General features: G+C 45.0%; 1 protein-coding gene across 1 annotated transcript in view; it reads left to right on the top strand.

Annotated features, from left to right (window-relative positions):
• Window positions 1–7,549: 7,549 nt before the first annotated feature.
• The window catches only part of ADGRE3 (adhesion G protein-coupled receptor E3), a 43,779-nt gene continuing 33,314 nt past the window's right edge, over window positions 7,550–18,014 (top strand). Inside the window, exons 1-3 of the mRNA XM_026488055.4 lie at window positions 7,550–7,692; window positions 14,743–14,793; window positions 16,079–16,198. Coding sequence (XP_026343840.2) covers window positions 7,668–7,692; window positions 14,743–14,793; window positions 16,079–16,198 — 196 coding nt within the window. The 5' untranslated portion in view covers window positions 7,550–7,667. The remainder of the gene's footprint in view (window positions 7,693–14,742; window positions 14,794–16,078; window positions 16,199–18,014) is intronic.

Here is an 18,014-nt window from a genome sequence, read left to right as displayed (position 1 = left end):
AGTGGGGAAGGGAAGCTGTTAGGACAATTGGCTGAAAGATTAACTTATTAGATCTCTATTTCGCATCATTCACAAATAATTTCTTTATATTCTACATGTTCCAAATTTTCACTACTCAGTAGGCTTGTTAAACATTGAAACTCATGTCTTTCAGCTCTAGGAAATAGTTTTATATTATTTCCTTGAATAATAGCCTCCTTTCTGTTTGTTTTGTTGTTATTTGTTTCCTTCTTTCCAGAATTCCTTAAACTCTTTATGTTTTTGGTCTCCTTTCTTGCAGATTGTCACCACTTTATATCTTATCCTTCTATTGAATTTTTATGTTGGCTGCCATAGTTTTAATTTCTTAAAGCTCTTCTTTATTCTCTGAAGATTCCCTTTTTCTCCAACTATTCTGGTTTCATCTTTTTGGAAATACAAATTAAAAGTATGTTTAAGAGTTCTCTTTGTTCCCAAAATTAGTTTGGACACTATGGAATCTCCCTAATGCTCACACTGTCAAAATTGGGATTCCACTGAGGTTGCAAATTTATCTGCAGCTGTAATTCTATCTACAAAATAAATTTTGAGGTTAGTTTTAGAGTTACTTCAAACTTGAGGCTATAAGAAATAAGAGATTATTTTAGTAAAGCAATACAAAGGCCCTGATTCCCTGACAGTGGCTTGAGCAAATATTTTAGGACTTTGAGCTAAAATATGGATGGATGGATGGATGGATGGATGGATGGAAGGAAGGAAGGAAGGAACAGTGGATGAATAAATGTGAAGACCAGGTTCCTAACCCCCATTTCCATGCACCTATTACTAAATTTAGCTTATTAATTCAATAAGTATCTTTGGGCCTGAATTCCCAAATGCAATAACAATATAACAGTATATTTCTGAAACTAATTTTTAAAAAGAATATAATAGTAAATTTAAGGTAACATTAAAAAGGTCTGGTTACTAAATATCTCTGTAGGATTTGCCTCAGCTCCTTATACCCTAAAGGTTTAAATCTTCATTCTCAATCCTGCTCTATAAACCAAGCATTTGAAGCTACTTTTAATTTCTTATTCCTTAGTTTTCCCAGAAGGTGGCGGTATGGTGCAAAGACTAAGTTCTCTATCTAGGTCCAAATAGGGTTTAACCATCTTTCATCATCATCATTGTCAATAAAATTATATTGCTAAGGGATATTGTTTGTGCCTTGGCATAATATTATTTTTAAATCTTGTTTCAGAACAAAATCAGAAAAAGTTAGGAACCTTGAATTATTTTTTCCTACTTTATTTTGGTGATATAACCAAATAAGGGAGGGGTTATGTCAGGTCCGGCTCCCTAGGCTTGCGATTTACTGGGGACTGCTCTCAGGAGAGAGAGAGTGAGGAAAGCAAGATAAGGCAGAAGAAGGGGTTGAACAAAGATAAGGATTGAGCTGCAGTCAAATATCAATGTGACCCCATGGGGAGCCCTGGAGCATGAGTGACACCCCACAGGTGCTCCCACTTAGAGACAAGGGCTGAGCTTTTGTACCCCCATCTCAGATGAACATTGGCTGCAAGATGCCCCCTAGAGCAGCTTCAGTTCAATTGAAGGCGATTCTCTGGAGGAAGGGGCAGATACAAGTGATAACAGCCAATTCAAAAAAGCTGGGGTGTGGGGACATAAAAAAAAACCTTTACGTCCCCATCTGTGATCTTTATGACCCCATTTGTTCTTTAGGGGAAAGAAATACATTCATGGAATTAACAATATTTGTTTTTTAAAAAAATACATTTTACAGGTGCCTGGGTGGCTCAGCCAGATGAGTGGCCGACTTTTGCTTTTGGCTCAGGTCATGATCTAGGGGTCCTGGGAAGGAGCCCCATGTCGGGCTCCGTGCTCAGCAGGGAGTATGCTTCTCTCCTTCTCTCTCTCGCTCTGCCCCTCCCCACACACACACTCACTCGCCCTCTCTCTCTCAAATACATAAATAAAACTTATTAATTAATTAATTAATTAATTAACACTTTCATGGAAATGGTTTTATGGAAGAGGCCAGGAAGCAGGATCTGGGTGAGGCACCAATGGCATCCTCTATAGGGATCTACGCCAAGGCTTGCATGAATTAAGCCTGACTGACAAACTGTCTGCCATCATAATCCTCGAGACTTTAAAGAATTAAGAATCATGGGGATAATGCATAAACTTGTTCAATCACTATGTTGTACATCCCTGAAACTTATGGAACATTATGCATGAAGTACACTCAAAAGAAAAACAAATGTTTAAGGACCTAGGAAAGCTGCTCACTCCCAGTTTTATCATGTGTTGATGCAATGCGGTGCATGGGAAATCATTATTATTCGAGCACGTTAAAATAAAGAGCAAGTGGGGCGCCTGGGTGGCACAGCGGTTAAGTGTCTGCCTTCGGCTCAGGGCGTGATCCCGGCATTATGGGATCGAGCCCCACATCAGGCTCCTCCACTGGGAGCCTGCTTCTTCCTCTCCCACTCCCCCTGCTGTGTTCCCTCTCTTGCTGGCTGTCTCTATCTCTGTTAAATAAATAAATAAAATCTTTAAAAAAAATAAAAATAAAAAAATAAAATAAAATAAAATAAAGAGCAAGTGACGTTCATATTCTGTGTAGCGATGTTTGAGGCAGTAGGCATACATAACCCAGAGAAAGATTTGAGCGCTGCAGTGGGCACCCCAGTGCTCTGCCCAGATCCCATCCATCACTGTGACTGTTGGGTTCTGTCCCCACCCCCACCCTAAGGGGCAGCCCACAGCCAGTGATTGACTGAGCCAGGGGATAAAAGGCCTTGCTTCCAGGTGGACCAGCTCCATGGTGCACACTCCAGAGCTCCCCTAAGGAATTAAGCTGAGGCTAGACTCCTACTGAGACCCCCTCCTTATTTAGCTCCTTCCCCTGCCTATCACGTGTCCCGGTACCCTTCTCCCAAGAGCGTACTTCTCCAAAAACTCATGGGCATCCCCACCCCTATCCTTCTTTAATAAATTCTGTGCAACCCAGCCCCTACTCTTCCCCAACAAACTATATGCATCTGACCCTTATTCTCCCCCAACACCAAAATGTGCATCCCAATTCCTATCTCAGGATCTCCTGACAGGCAACTGGCCTAAGACAGCCTCACTATGAAGAATTTTCTATCCATTAGTATAGGCTAACTTTAGGACTATTGTGAAGGTTTTCTGGGAGGAAATGCTTCTGGGTCTTGAGGAACTGGGAGGGGGACTAGCATTAAAGAGAGAAAGAGAACTTCAGGGAGAGGGAATGTCATGTGCAAAAAAAAAAAAAGACTTTATGAGAATGGGGGGTTTTGTCTGTTTTGTTCACTACTTTATCCCTCGTGCCCAGAACAGATCAGTGCTCTCTGGGGTTAAGGTGGAGGGTTATCTTGAGCCTGGACTCTGAGGTATGTAGATGCCTGGAAATTCCCACTGTTGAGAGCCAAGCTGCAGGCCCCCCACCCCCTCTAGAGAGAGAGTTCGGGAGAGTCAGGAACTTGAAGTCACCAAGGGCAGCCACTTCTGAGGGTGGCTGATAACTGCCCTCCAGCCAGATCTTTGTGTCCATTCATTCGTTAAATCCGTATTTATTGAGCATCTACTGTGTGCCAGATGCTGTGTGAGGCATGGGGACTACAGCAATGAATAGACCAAACAAAAGTCCTTGCCCTGTGGAGCAGGCATTCCGGTAGGGCAGAGAGACGGCAAACAAAATAAATGAAGTAAATAAGCAAGTTGTTTTGTATATTAGAAGGTGGTGGGTACAATGAACAGAAATAACTAAGCAAAGTGGATGGAGGATGTGTGTGTGTGAGAGAGAGAGAGATTGAGAGAGGGAGGGAGGGAGGGGGAGGGAGGGAGAAAGGAAGAAGGAGACAGAGAGAGATTTTAGACAGGGAGGTCAGGGGAGGCCTCACCAACAAGGGGACACTTAAGCAATGACTTGAAGTAAGCCAGGGAACCATGTGGTTACATGTGGGAATCTGGAGGAAAGCATTTAGGAAGAACAGCATTAGGTAGAAAGCATTTAGGGAACAACAAGTACACAAGCCGAGGCAGGAGTGTGCCTGGCATCCTCGAAGAAAGGCAAGGAACTGGTGTGGCTGAAGCAGAGAAAACAGAGGGCAGGGTAGGGGAGACTGGGGGGGATGAATGCAAGGCGGTGACAAGGGCAGGTCACATAGGGACTTATGGGCTATGGTGAGGACTTTGGCTTTTATTTTAAGTGAAGTGGGAGTCTAAATAAATGAATAAATAGTAAATAAGTGAAGTGGGAGTCATGAAGGCTCTCAGCCGAGGAGGAACAGGATCTGACCTAGATTTAACAGGACCACATTCCCTTTGACCTCATAAAGCTTTATTAAACATCGCAGCCTGGCTGAGATGTGTCAAGAGGAAGCAGAGAGAACAGCATCTCCAACCTGAGTCTAGAGCTAGGGTGTCAGGGGTAGGAATCAGCATAAGACAACGAACAGACTGTTCACTAAAGTTGACAGTAGCAAAGATAGCAGTCTGTCAGTAAGATGAAAAATCTGGGAGGGAGAGATAGATGGAGGGATGGATGGATGGAGTGATGGATGGATGGATGGATGGAGTGATGGATGGATGGATGGAGCGAGGGATGGATGGATGGATGGATGGATGGATGGATGGATGGATGGAGCGAGGGATGGATGGATGGATGGATGGATGGATGGATGGTTGGATGGATGGATGGATGGATGGATGGATGGATGGAGTGATGGATGGAGCGAGGGATGGATGGATGGATGGATGGATGGATGGATGGATGGATGGAGTGATGGATGGAGCGAGGGATGGATGGATGGATGGATGGATGGATGGATGGATGGATGGATGGTTGGATGGATGGATGGAGCGAGGGATGGATGGATGGATGGATGGATGGATGGATGGAGCGAGGGATGGATGGATGGATGGATGGATGGATGGATGGATGGATGGTTGGATGGATGGAGTGATGGATGGATGGAGCAAAGGATGGATGGAGGGAGGGATGAATGGTTGGAGGGAAGGAGGAATAGATGGACGGATGTAAGGGCATCTGTGAGCTGGACCTGTAGGAGAAGCTCAGAAAAAACTGAGAAGACATTCTTAGAGGGTCTGATTTTCAGGGGGAAAAAAAGCCCCTGGAGTTTTATGCTATAATGGGGTTACGAAAAGGAATTATAATCTCATTTTGTATCACAAGTAAAAGGCTAGGGACACTCTGGTTTATACTTACGTGCTTTATGAAGCAGTGTGAGGGTAATAGAGAGCCAGCAGGGCAGGTGGGCAGCCTAAGAGGGAAGAGTGAGAAATGAGCCTGTAGGGGCCGGCTGGGGCCAGATCTGGTGGGTTTTATGAGCCTACTAAGCACGTTTAGCCTGCAAAGTATCCATGGGGCTGTGAGACAGGGGTGCGATGGGCTCAGATTCATATTTCAGAAAACTCTCCCAGCTGCAAGTGGAAGGACAACCAGTTAAGAGACTATCAAAGTCACCCCAGATCAGAGATGCCTGAGGGACAGGTGTTGTGTGACTTTCCCAAAGTCACACAACTACTAAGTGGCAGAGCTAAGATTCGAACCCGGGGGTGGTCTGGCTCTAGAACCAACACTCTGTAATAGCAGAGGCCTGGCCGTTAGGTGGCACCACCTGTCTTTCTTGATCCACTCTTGCCTCCAACTATCACCACACTCCCAGAAGACCACTAGGGAGAAAGAACCGGAAGCCCCACTGCATGGCTGCTGGGCCGCAGGGGATGGGGGATGTTGAGAGCCCAACAAACTAATTACGCAAGACTTGTGGTCTTGACAACCCCAAGAGCCAGCCAATTCCACCATGCCCCAACCACCTAGGAAATCCGTCTGTTCTTGTTCCTTCCTCACACACTTTCCTCCAAGTGTCTCTGGAGTTGACCATACTTGCTGTCTCCCTTTCTTCACCTCCCATTTTCCCTCAGTCAACTCCATTCTGACTTCCACCACTAGCATCACCATTATCACTACCACCATCACCACCACCACCTTCACTACTATTATCACCATCATCGTCACCTCCACCACCTCATCACGGCCATCACCTCCACCATGTTTGCTACCATCATCATCACCACTACCATCACTGCCTTATTGCCACCAGCACCACCAGCACAAGCACCTCTACTATCTTTACCACCAACCTCATTATCACCACCACCACCTCCATCTCCACCACCTTCATCATCGTCATCTTTATCACCATCACCACCTCCATCACATCACCACCATCATCGTCATGTTTATCACCATCACCACCATCATCGTCACCACTGGAACTTTTCTTGGTAAGAATACAACGACCTCCCTACTGCTCTGTCCCATGACTATTTTTCGGTCTTAATTCAGTCTGGTCTCTGTCCTTTCCCTCCATGACACCATACTCTGCTCATTACCGCCCCCTCAACTGTCTAGCCACTCTTGGCCTGTCTCCTCTACTTTCTGCTCCTCCACTCCCTGGTTTTTAAATTACTTACCCAGGGCTCTCTTCTCACTCTACTATCTCTCCCTACGTGATTTCATCTAGTACTATGGCTACAATTACCACCTAGTGACCGGGGGAAAAGCCCTCTCTTTTGTGAATGAGACTATATATGTAAAAAATGTTGAAATCACAGCACCTCAAAATCAACTTATCCAAAACCTGATGTCATCTGTCCCCAAAAACCCACTTTTCCTCCAAGTTTCCTTTCTCTGTAGATCTATGAAGAAAAGAATGTGTTAACTTTGTTCACTGCTGTGCTGTAGCACAGATCCTGGCACTTAATAATATATGTCTTAGTAAATATTTGTTGAAAGAGGGAAGGACTTAGATTTTTCTCCCAAATCTCCAATTGGTTTGGATTGCCCCCAATAACCAAACAATTTGTCAACCTCAACTGGGTCTACTTTGAGACTCTAGTCAGAACTGTTGAGTGTCATCTGCTAAGGGGGTAAAACTACCAACATTTCTGAAAAATGACTCCTCCAGTAACTTTAGATACCAACAGAGATACCCTAAATGCTGGCTTACCCAGCTCAAAACCACAGGGTTATTTAAGCTTTATTTCGACCTCAAAGTCACTAACCACTCCTCAGACAATACTCTGTAACTAAAAGGCATTCCTTTCCTAGGGTCGACTGATTCTGTCACCCCAAAGGCAATCAACAGTAGCTATGAAAACCTACCACCAAAGAGGCATATAAAAACAAGTGCAGAAAACATAGAAAAGGGGGCGCCTGGGTGGCATAGCGGTTAAGCGTCTGCCTTCAGCTCAGGGCGTGATCCCGGCGTTGTGGGATCGAGCCCCACATCAGGCTCTTCTCCTATGAGCCTGCTTCTTCCTCTCCCACTCCCCCTGCTTGTGTTCCCTCTCTCGCTGGCTGTCTCTATCTCTGTTGAATAAATAAATAAATAAATAATCTTAAAAAAAAAAAAAGAAAACATAGAAAAGAAGTAAAAAAGCAAAAAAGCAGAACCATGGGTCTGATGGTGAAAGACAAGAACGAGTTCCCTTTTCTGATAGAAATTTCCTTAGTCAGCTAACCTATGTGTATCAATTCTCATAAGATTTCCTTGAGATAGGAAAAGTGGTAGGCGTAAAGCAAAAAGGAGCTTCAAGAGCTGGCCGGCAAGGGTTACCTGTGTGCAGGCATGCGAGGGCCATCACTCCATCCAGGTATGTGCAACCTTGGGAATGACTGTACCCTAACCTACCCTCTATCAGTTCAACAATTAGCTGTCTTTTCCGTCTCCTCCTTCCTCTGCTCTGCTTTAAACATTCTCTCTTTCCCCTTGGTTTATGGTTTCCTTCCTTACCACCCTGTTCAAACTGTGCTGTCAAACATCCCTAAGATTTTCCTGATGGTCCAGTCCAAGGAGTTGTTCATCTTCATCTTCAAAGGTTTTGTTTTCTAATTAACATCCTCTTCTCCTAGATAATTCTGTGACCCAGCACGGCACTGAATTTTTCTCTGCTTCTCTTGCCATTCTTTCCTTCCCCCTCCTTTTTCTCTGTCCTGTACCAAGGATATTAATATTATCCCCATCTTAGGGATGAGAAAACTGAGGCACAGGGGGATTGTATTACGTGCTCAAGGTCACACAGCTTGTCAATGACAGAGTCAGGATTCAAACCCAAGCCACCTGGCTCCGGATCCTTGCCGTCACACTCCTCCCACGGGATTCTGCTCTGGTCTTCTCTTTTACTGCTCCCTCTCCTAGAGGAAGCGCTTGACCTCGGCACCTCTGTGCAGACGGTTCTCCAGCTCTGAAGTCCCGTCCATCCTTCTGACTCCAGATCAAATAACAATATCAACAGCCACACTGTCAGCCTTACATTTATTGAGCACGTGCTTTTGCTTAAAATCGTTTTACCTTCATTATTGCCCAACACCTTCACATAACAGATGCAAAACAGCATCACAGAGACTTTGTGGGACTTGTTTAAAGTCTCACAGCTGTTTAGCTGCAAAGGCAGGCAAAAGATCATAAAACCTATCAAAATAATATAAGCTTCTTTTTTTATGTAAAGTGCGATGATTCGTTAGTTGCGTATAACACCCAGTGCACCATGCAATACGCGCTCTCCCTACCACCCACCACCAGTCCATCCCATTCCCCCACCCCCTCCCTCTGAAGCCCTCAGTTTGTTTCTCAGAGTCCATAGTCTCTCATGCTTCATTCCCCCTTCTGATTACCCCCCTTTCTTTATCCCTTTCTTCCCCTACCGATCTTCCTAGTTCTTATGTTCCATAGACGAGAGAAACCATATGATAATTGTCTTTCTCTGCTTGACTTATTTCACTTAGCATTATCTCCTCCAGTGCCATCCATGTGGCAGCAAATGTTGAGAAACCGTTCTTTTTGATAGCTGAGTAATATTCCATTGTATATATCGACCACATCTTCTAAATCCAGTCATCTGTTGAAGGGCATCTTGGCTCCTTCCACGATTTAGCTATTGTGGACAATGCTGCTATGAACATTGGGGTACATATGGCCCTTCTCTTCACTACGTCTGTATCTTTGGGGTAAATACCCAGTAGTGCAATGTCTTGAAGGCAAAGGCCTTATGCCCTCACCTTTGCAGCCCCTTCCATATCTTATATATAAAAGGTGTCTGATATATATCTATGGAATCAAATTTAAGTGAGAGAGTGCAATTTTTATATATCTCTCTATATATATGTATATCAATAAAGCTTAAACAAAATGAAAAAAGAGAGAGAGAAGCTCAAACAAGATGTCTCCTGCTTTTTGGCAGCCGGAGGCAGAATCTGGGACACCTCTGGGCTGAATTATTTGTGAATTCAGCTACCTGTGAATTCTCTGCCCACGTCACTGGAGGCAACAGACAGTGTAACAGGATGGGCATCTGGGCAAGGATAAGAATAAGGTTCCAGTGCAAATAAAATGGTGACGGCGACAGCTAACATTTATGGAGTGATTTCTGCCAGACACTGTTTCATGCATGCCCTTGTTGATGTCATCACACCCAACCCCAGCTGGCAGACAATGCTGTCACCATGTTTCATATAAGGAAACAAGCTAAACAATTTGCATAAATAGTGTCCCAGCCACTTGACCTCTGGGCACCTGTTTCCTCATGGACAAAAAGAGTCAGTGGATGATTTCTAAAGTTTCTTAGCAGTCTGGGATTCAGGCATGCTTACGACTCTGGGGAAACAATAATTTAAGAGGCATGCACGTGTTACTGGGCGCAGGGTTGCTGGCTGGACTGGAAGGAGACCCTGAGGACTAGCCTGGAGGAAATGGGGTGGTGCCCAGACTGCCTGAGCTTTCGGGACTGGGAAACGCTTTTCAACCTGTACGTGCTGCTAATTAGCTCTGTGAGCGATAGTCATCATCTGGCAGGTGTAGTGTAAGTACGGCTTCTGCAAACTAATTATTATACAGAAGTAGGGGGTAGGAAATTTCAATTCATTCAGAAATATGCCAGGGCCCTGCCATGAAGCAGTTCACAGCTCAGCTGAGAATATATTCATCAGACAAACAAAAATATTCAAAATGCTCCATGAATGTATTTGCACAAGTAACTGATCACAACTGGCATCTTCTTTGATGGTGGATAGGAGCATGGAAGGGTGAATAACAGCCCCCCAAAGACGTCAATGTCCTCAACCCCCAGAACCTGTGAATATGTTACCATAAATGCATAGGGGAGGATAAACTTCACTGCTACCCTCTTAGGGTCTCCGGCTGGAAGTAAGAATTAAGCTGACATAAGACAAATTGATAGGAGAGAAGCGTACAAGTTTTATCAAATTGAAACGTGTACATGAGAACCTTCACAAGAGAATGAAGACCCAGGGAAGTGACCAGAGCACCAAGTTTTTGTGCCTTTTCTTTTTTTATATAATAATATTTTTTATTATATTATGTTAGTCACCATACAGTACATCCCTAGTTTTTGATGTAAAGTTCCATGATTCATTACTTGTGTATGACACCCAGTGCACCATGCAATACGTGCCCTCCTTAATACCCATCACCAGCCTACCCCATTCCCCCACCCCCTCCTCTCTGAAGCCCTCAGTTTGTTTCCCAAGTCCATAGTCTCTCATGCTTCATTCCCCCTTCTGATTACCCCCCTTTCTTCTTCCCTTTCTTCTCCTACCGATCTTCCTACTTCTTATGTTCCATAAATGAGTAAAACCGTATGATAGTTGTCTTTCTCTGCTTGACTTATTTCGCTTAGCATTATCTCCTCCAGTGCCGTCCATGTTGCAGCAAATGTTGAGAAATCGTTCTTTTTCGTGGATGAGTAATATTCCATTGTATATATGGACCACATCTTCTTAATCCAGTCATCTGTTGAAGGGCATCTCGGCTCCTTCCACGATTTAGCTATTGTGGACAATGCTGCTATGAACATTGAGGTGCATATGGCCCTTCTCTTCACTACGTCTGTAACTTTGGGGTAAATACCCAGTAGTGCAATTGCTGGATCATAGGGTAGCTCCATTTTTAACTTTTTAAGGGACCTCCACGCTGTTTTCCAAAGTGGCTGTACCACCTTGCATTCCCACCAACAATGTAGGAGGGACAAAGATATGAATTTGTGAGATGACAAGGCAAAGGGGTTTGGGCTAGGAATGGCGGGTTGCGAGAAAGTGACTAGGAGGTCTGTTGGAGGGAAAACTGGAGGAAGGCAAGGGCTATTTCAGTGAGTGTGTTTGTACAGATACATTTCAGTGTTCCTTCCCAGTCTCTGGGTTATGATAAGGACATTCTTTTCTTCCTGGCACAGGGAGGGCAGCGTTCTCAGGGGAAATTTTATGGCCTGATTTTAAGTAGGAAAAAGTAGGTCAGAAAGCCCTGCCTGCGTGTGCTTTCTCAGGTGACTTCCACTCCGAGTAACCACTCGCCAAGGTGACATATTTGGGGGTGGCATGTCCTGAGCAACTTCATGCGGTCAAAGGGACTTTACAGAGATCAGTTAAGCTAAGGATCTTGAGATGGGGAGATTATCCGGGATTATACAGGGGGGCCCGTTATAATCATGAGGGTCCTTATAAGAGGGAAGAAGGAAGGGAAGAATGAAGGGGGGGTAAACAGACGGGGGAATGAACCATGAGAGACTATGGACCCTGGGAAACAAACTGAGGGCTTCAGAGGGGAGGGGATGGGGGAATGGGATAGACCGGTGATGGGTAGTAAGGAGGGCACGTATTGCATGGTGCACTGGGTGTTATACACAAATAATGAATCATGGAACTTTACATCAAAAACTAGGGATGTACTGTATGGTGACTAACATAACATAATAAAAAATTATTAAAAAAAAAAAAAAGAGGGAGGCAGGACACCAGAAAGGAAGGAAGGTGCTGTGCTGCTGGCTCTGAGGATGGAAGAGGAGACCCTGAGCATGGAATGTGGGTCACCTCTGACAGTTGGCAGCGGAAGGAAATGGATTCTCCCCTAGAGCTTCCAAAAGGAAGCAGTCCCACTGACACTTCGATGTCAGCCCAGCAAGACTAACTTTGGATGTCTGGCTTACAGACCTGCATGGGAATAAATTTCTGTTGTTTTTAAGCCACTGAGTTCATGGTAATTTGTCAGCAATCGGAAAATCATACAGGGAAACCCAAAAAGAGTCAGCACTGCCCTCCTTCCCACCCTTAAAGAGTCACCGCTAGCCCATAAGGCTTTGTCTTCCAAATCCTGCAATCCATCTAGATTGCTCCCATGTAACCAAGTGACATGTCACACCTCCTACTGGACTGTCACATCTGGGAAGTGACATCAACTAGAAGAAAAGGCACTATTTCCTCAAGTCACTGTCACTGGAAACATGCCAATCTCAAAAGCAGCTCTTATGCACACAGCTTGTGTGGGATTTCTGCAAGAGAGGTCATGGCGGGGGATGGGGGGTTGGTCATCAGTAGGAACCCAGTGCCTGAGTTTAGTCTCAGTTCTGCCACTGACCAGCTCTGGGAAATGAAGCAAGTACCTTAGCCCCTCCGTGCCTCTGTTTCTTAATCTGCACAACTGAGATCATGCACTCACCTCCTAAAGTCCTTGCAAAGCTGAATTAAATTCATGTGCCCGGTGCTTAGAGCAATGCCTGGCATGTAGTAAGAGCTCTTTCCCCTTAGATGTTGGAGAGGCTGGCCTTAGTATTTTGCCCACCCCCCCACCAAGGAAATCCTCTCCAGGGGAGGTTTCACGGGTGTGTTTACAGGCAGGATGGAGGGGTGGTTGCATCACAGGGCATGCTGCATTTTACTCCAAAAGTTCCCATCTCCTCCAAGTCTTGCTTCAAAGCCGCCAGCTGCCACATCTCCTGGATCTCCCCAGGGAAGCCACACACACACCCATCTTCTCCAGACTCTCAGCCTCAGAGTGTCTCTCAATCCCCTGATCCCAGTCCTTCATGCACAGGAATCGAAGTTTGTCCCAGTTCCACCTAACTAGTCCACCCTGACCTACACCCATCACCCCACTTGATAGACAGAGACCCTTCTATTACCAGGACCCACTTCCTTTTTTTAAATTTTAACCTTATTGAGGTGTAATCGAGAACAAAAAAATGCACACATTTAATGTGTACGTCTTGATGAGTTTGCATATGCATACACCATACACCCATTATACCATCATCACAAGGACGGTCCAAGCATATCCATCACCTCCGAAAATGTCCCTCTGTGCGTGTGTGTGTGTTTGGTGAGAACACATAACATGAGATCTATTCTTTTCACATATCTTGAAGCCCACAACACTGGATTGTTAACTGTAGGTACTAGGTTTGGTGGCAGATCTCTAGAACTTATTCACCTTACATAACAAAAACTTTTTACCCACTGAAAAGCAATCTCCCATTTCCCCCTCTCCCTAGTCCCTGCTAACCGTCAATCTAGTCTCTGCTTCCATGAGCTGGACTACTTTAGATATTTTGTGTAAGTGGAATTGTGCAGTATTTGTCTTTCTGTGTTTGACTTATCTCACTCAGAATAATGTCCTCTAGTTTCATAGATGTTGCCACAAATGACAGGATTTCCTTATTTTTTTAAGGCCAAATAATATTCCATTGTGTATATATACACCACATTTTCTTTATCCATTTATCTACAGGACCCGCTTTCTCAAGGGGTAACCAAAGTTGCAAATAAGGTGACTGGTCACCGAGCTAAATTTCAACCAGTGCTCACTAGAAGAGCCACTGGTTGGTGGTTCATATTGAAATAGTCCCACGCCATTTGTAAATGATCATTGCCCGGAACCAGCTCCCACCACCCTCCTGCCAGCCCAGACCCTGCCCTGAGACTCACCCACCTCCCCACAATTCAGCAGCTAAAATAACATCTGCTGTAACAGAGAAGGGTCTCCAGCGTCCACTCTGATTGGCCGATTCCTGCACCATACCAGCTGTTCATATTGTCCTTGCAAGTGGCAAATAATTACGTACATTAGTATGTAATAAGGGAATGAAAAGAAGGTGAGGAGAAAACTAGCAATCAGAGTGTTGTTGGATTTCTCAGGAAAGGGAAAGAGAAGCCACCCATCCATCCAGTAGCCTCAGGTCTTTGCAGAAGCAGGAACATGGTTGCTTACCCCACCAGAAGTTGGGAAGGTTTGGGGAAGAGAGCATTTTATCAACCACGGTAGAGGCAGCCTGAATTTCCCAAGAAGACAAAAAAAATACTTCCCTTCCAAGAAGCGTTTCTAGAATCTTGCCAGTCCTCCCTCAAGAGGAAGACTGATTCTTATCCCCTTGAATCTGGGTAGACTTGTGACTTGCTTGTAACCAAGAGAATGTGGTGGAAATGGAGTTGCATGGCTTCCAGGGATGGATCTTAGCAGGAGACATAGCCTTGTTGGCTGGGACACCCCTACTTAGAGCTCTGAATCGTCATGGAGGCTGCATGCCTGAGGTCGCCAGGTTGGGAGGAAGGCCAAAGTCCCCAAGTCTGAGGCCATGTGAAGGGACGGCAGCACACAGCCCGTTCCCAGCTGCTCCAGCCCCAGACACTGCCTAACTGACTGTGTAAGAAACCCCAAACCAGAATCACCCAGCTGAGCCTTGCCCAGATTCCCAAAGCATGGAAACCATGAGAGATAAGAAAATGATCATTGCTGTTTTAAGCCATTACATTTTGTGATGGTCTTTATGCAGTCATGGATAACTGATATACAGTTGGAGAATTTCCTGGAATCTTTCCTCATTCAATTCATGTGTCTCCCTTCTGCTTCCCTGTTCCAGGACTCTGTTTTCTGCTGAGTTTATCAGTAGTCATGGATCAAAAGACCACAGGTAAGTGCTCAGTGCCTGACTTCTCCACAGCCAGAGACCAGGAAGGGTGTAGACCAAGGGCACACCTGGGACCACTCACATCCTCCAAGGGACTAGAGCAAAGGGGCTTGTTCTGGGAGCAGAATTCGGGGATGCTTGCTCCTGTCATTCTTTTTAACTCGTCATTTCATCAAATTTTAACGTATCTTTTTTTTAAGTTTCATTCATTTAAGTAATCTCTACACCCAACTTGTGGCTCGAACTCACGACCCCGAGATTAAGAGTCGCATGCTCTTCTGACTGAGCCAGCCAGGCGCCCCTTAATGTGTCTTTCTATTTTACTGTCCTTAGTCTATTCGTCTGTTTCCAGTAACCACGATGTGCCCCATGTAGGAATAGAACAGTGGCTAAAAGGCACAGTCTCACGAAGTGAGCATTCCAGTAGGGAGAGACAGACCATGATGATAACCATTCCATTCTGATCATAAGTGAGGCACCCAAAAAAAAAAATGAACAAGATGATTTCAGGCTAACTTTAATCCCTCGGAGATCTCACTGGATTCTGATTCAGCAGGTCCAGTGTGGGGCCTAAGAGTCTGCCTTTCCAGCCAACCTCCAGGGGACACCTTCTGAGTAGCCAGATTATTCACTGTGGCCCCCATCAGGTTCCCAGCCCCCACTCCCTGTGAACACTGCACAGTTCCCAGATTTCTCCACTAGACCCAAAGCTCGAGATACTTCCTCAGCTCAGTTCATTCCAAAGAGGGCTCAAATTAAGAGCTTTAGCATCTCTCTGTCCAAATGAAGTTACACATAGGGTTACAAAGACAGTGTATACCCATATCAGAATACATCCCCTGTGGACCCTCACAAATTCAAATTTTCATAATCCTAGGTGACACTTATTATGTGCCAGGCACTGCCCAACACACTTTATACGTATTAATTCACTTACTCTTCACAATAACCCAGTTTACAAACGAGGGCATTGAGGCACAAAGAGGTGAAGACATTTGTGCAAAGACACATGGCTGGTAAGGGGCAGAGTCAGAATCAAATGCAGGGTATTAACCAATTCATTCCCCCTTTTATAAATTGTGCAATGATCTTGAGAATTGCACACTTTTATCGCATTGAAATTGTTGTTTGGTATCTCTCATCTTTTTATGGTACTGAGATCTCACAAGAGGAAAAGAGTGTAGGTTTCCTCATCCTCAAGAGGTCCTGGTCAGAGGCAAAGCCAAATAATCACAGGACATCTCTTACCCCCAGTGGATGTTTGACCTGTCCCTCCTTCTCCCTGCAGCTTCCTGTAACTGCCCCCAGCATGCTTACTGTGTCAATGACACTCACTGTACATGCGAACACGGATACCGTTCTGACTTTGAACAGCAGTTCTTCACATTTCCCTTGACTACATGCCAAGGTAAGGGACAATTTTCAAACCACCCAGAGGTGGGAGTGGAAGGGAGACAGCATAGGGACTGTGGGGAGGCCACTGCTAGTAATGTGCACTGCTAAAAAAGTCTACCAACTCCACCCTCGTCAAGAAAGAAACACTTTCATGAAATCAGCATTTCCCCTCTATTTTTTTAAGGGAGGGAGAGCATGAGTGGATGGGAGGGAGGGGCGGAGGGAGAGGGAGAGGGAGAGAGAATCCCAAGCAGGCTCCATGCCCAGTAGAACCCAACACGGGGCTCGATCTCACGACTCTGAGATCATGACCGGAGCTGAAACAAAGAGTTGGATGGTTAACTGACTGAGCCACCCAGGCACCCCATCATTTCCCTTTATTTATTTGGAAGCCCTAATATACTTTTCCACCCCATTTATGGCTACCTTCTCGTAATCAAACATGTGTTTCTCTACTATGATTTTTTTAAACTCATCAATTATTTCCGCTTCCGAGATGCATTGTTTTCCCTATCATTTCAGGTGAAGGGGATGAGTGCACCCTCACTGTGATGAGCATTGAGTAAAGTATAGAATTGTTGAATCACCATATTGCCCACTTGGAACTAATATAACACTGTATGTTAATTATACAGGCATTTTTTTAAAAAGATGCTTCATTTCACCCTCACTTCCCCTCCCCCAGTGAAGAGATGATATCTGTAAAATACTGTAATTTCACCCCCACCCCATTTCCCCTGCCACACCCCCCCATGATTTTAACTTTATCTCAAGGTTCACTACTCACCCCTGCTTCCTCTTCCCTTCACCTCCCCCTACGTTGAGGTTTCTGTACTTCCTAGTTTCATATTTGCTAATTTGTTGTTTGCTTGGAGCACCTTCTCACATGCTTTCTTCAAACTGGCCCACATAGCTAAAGTCTCTCTCCATGAACGCACCATCTCGCATTTCTTAGGCTCTAACGAGTAGGTTCTATCCTGCCTCAGTGGGGGACATTTTTGTTCCGTCCTCTTCTCCAAGTGATCCATCAGTGAGTATCCCAGCAATCACAGAACTGTCTTCAAGCTTACAGGGTTGCAGACAAAAATTCCAGCATCAGTCTGAGTCTCATCCCTTTGTAGTGAATTCTGTCTCAGGCCTAGGTTTCTTGCAGATGCCCCAGGAAGAACATCCTTACTTTTCATTGGCTAGGGGTGCAACGTGAAAGCTGGGAGGGAGGCTGGGGGAGAGAGTGCATGGGTGATGGGAACAAGACGGCCTCCTCAAAAGAGAATGATTGTTGAGCGGGAACTGAGATCATCTGCTCTATTATATCACAATCTGAAAATTCCTAACTTCATGTTTGCCATACCAGATGGGGAAATCACACATCTTCACTACCCACCTGACATTTGTAAAGGGGCTACAGCAACCCTCAGGACTGGAGACACATTGACTTAATCAACATTCTAACTCAATTAGTTAATCTAACAGGTGTATTACTCTGCTTGGGCTGCTATGACAAAACACCACAGACCAGTGGCTTAAACAGCAGAAATTTATTTTCTCACAGTTCTGGAAGCTGGGAAGCCCATGATCAAGGTTCTGGCAGTTCCGCTTTCTCGAGAGGCCTCTCTTCTTAGCTTGAAGATGCCTGTCTTCTTGCTCTATCTTTACATGGTCTTTCCTCACTCTGTGCACACAGTGGTCAGGCAGGTGAAGAAGCTCTCTTGTCTCTTCTTCTACAGACACTAATCTTAACAGACAAGGCCCCATTCTTATGACCTCATTTAACCTCAGGTACATCCTTAGAGGCCCCATTTCCAAATACAGGCACACTGGGAGTTAAG

The sequence above is a fragment of the Ursus arctos genome, unplaced genomic scaffold (genome assembly GCF_023065955.2).
Source record: "Ursus arctos isolate Adak ecotype North America unplaced genomic scaffold, UrsArc2.0 scaffold_14, whole genome shotgun sequence".
In the NCBI taxonomy this organism is placed as follows: Eukaryota; Metazoa; Chordata; class Mammalia; order Carnivora; family Ursidae; genus Ursus; species Ursus arctos.
The sequence above is the reverse complement of the archived record's forward strand: the minus strand, read 5'-3'. Positions and strand labels throughout refer to the sequence as shown.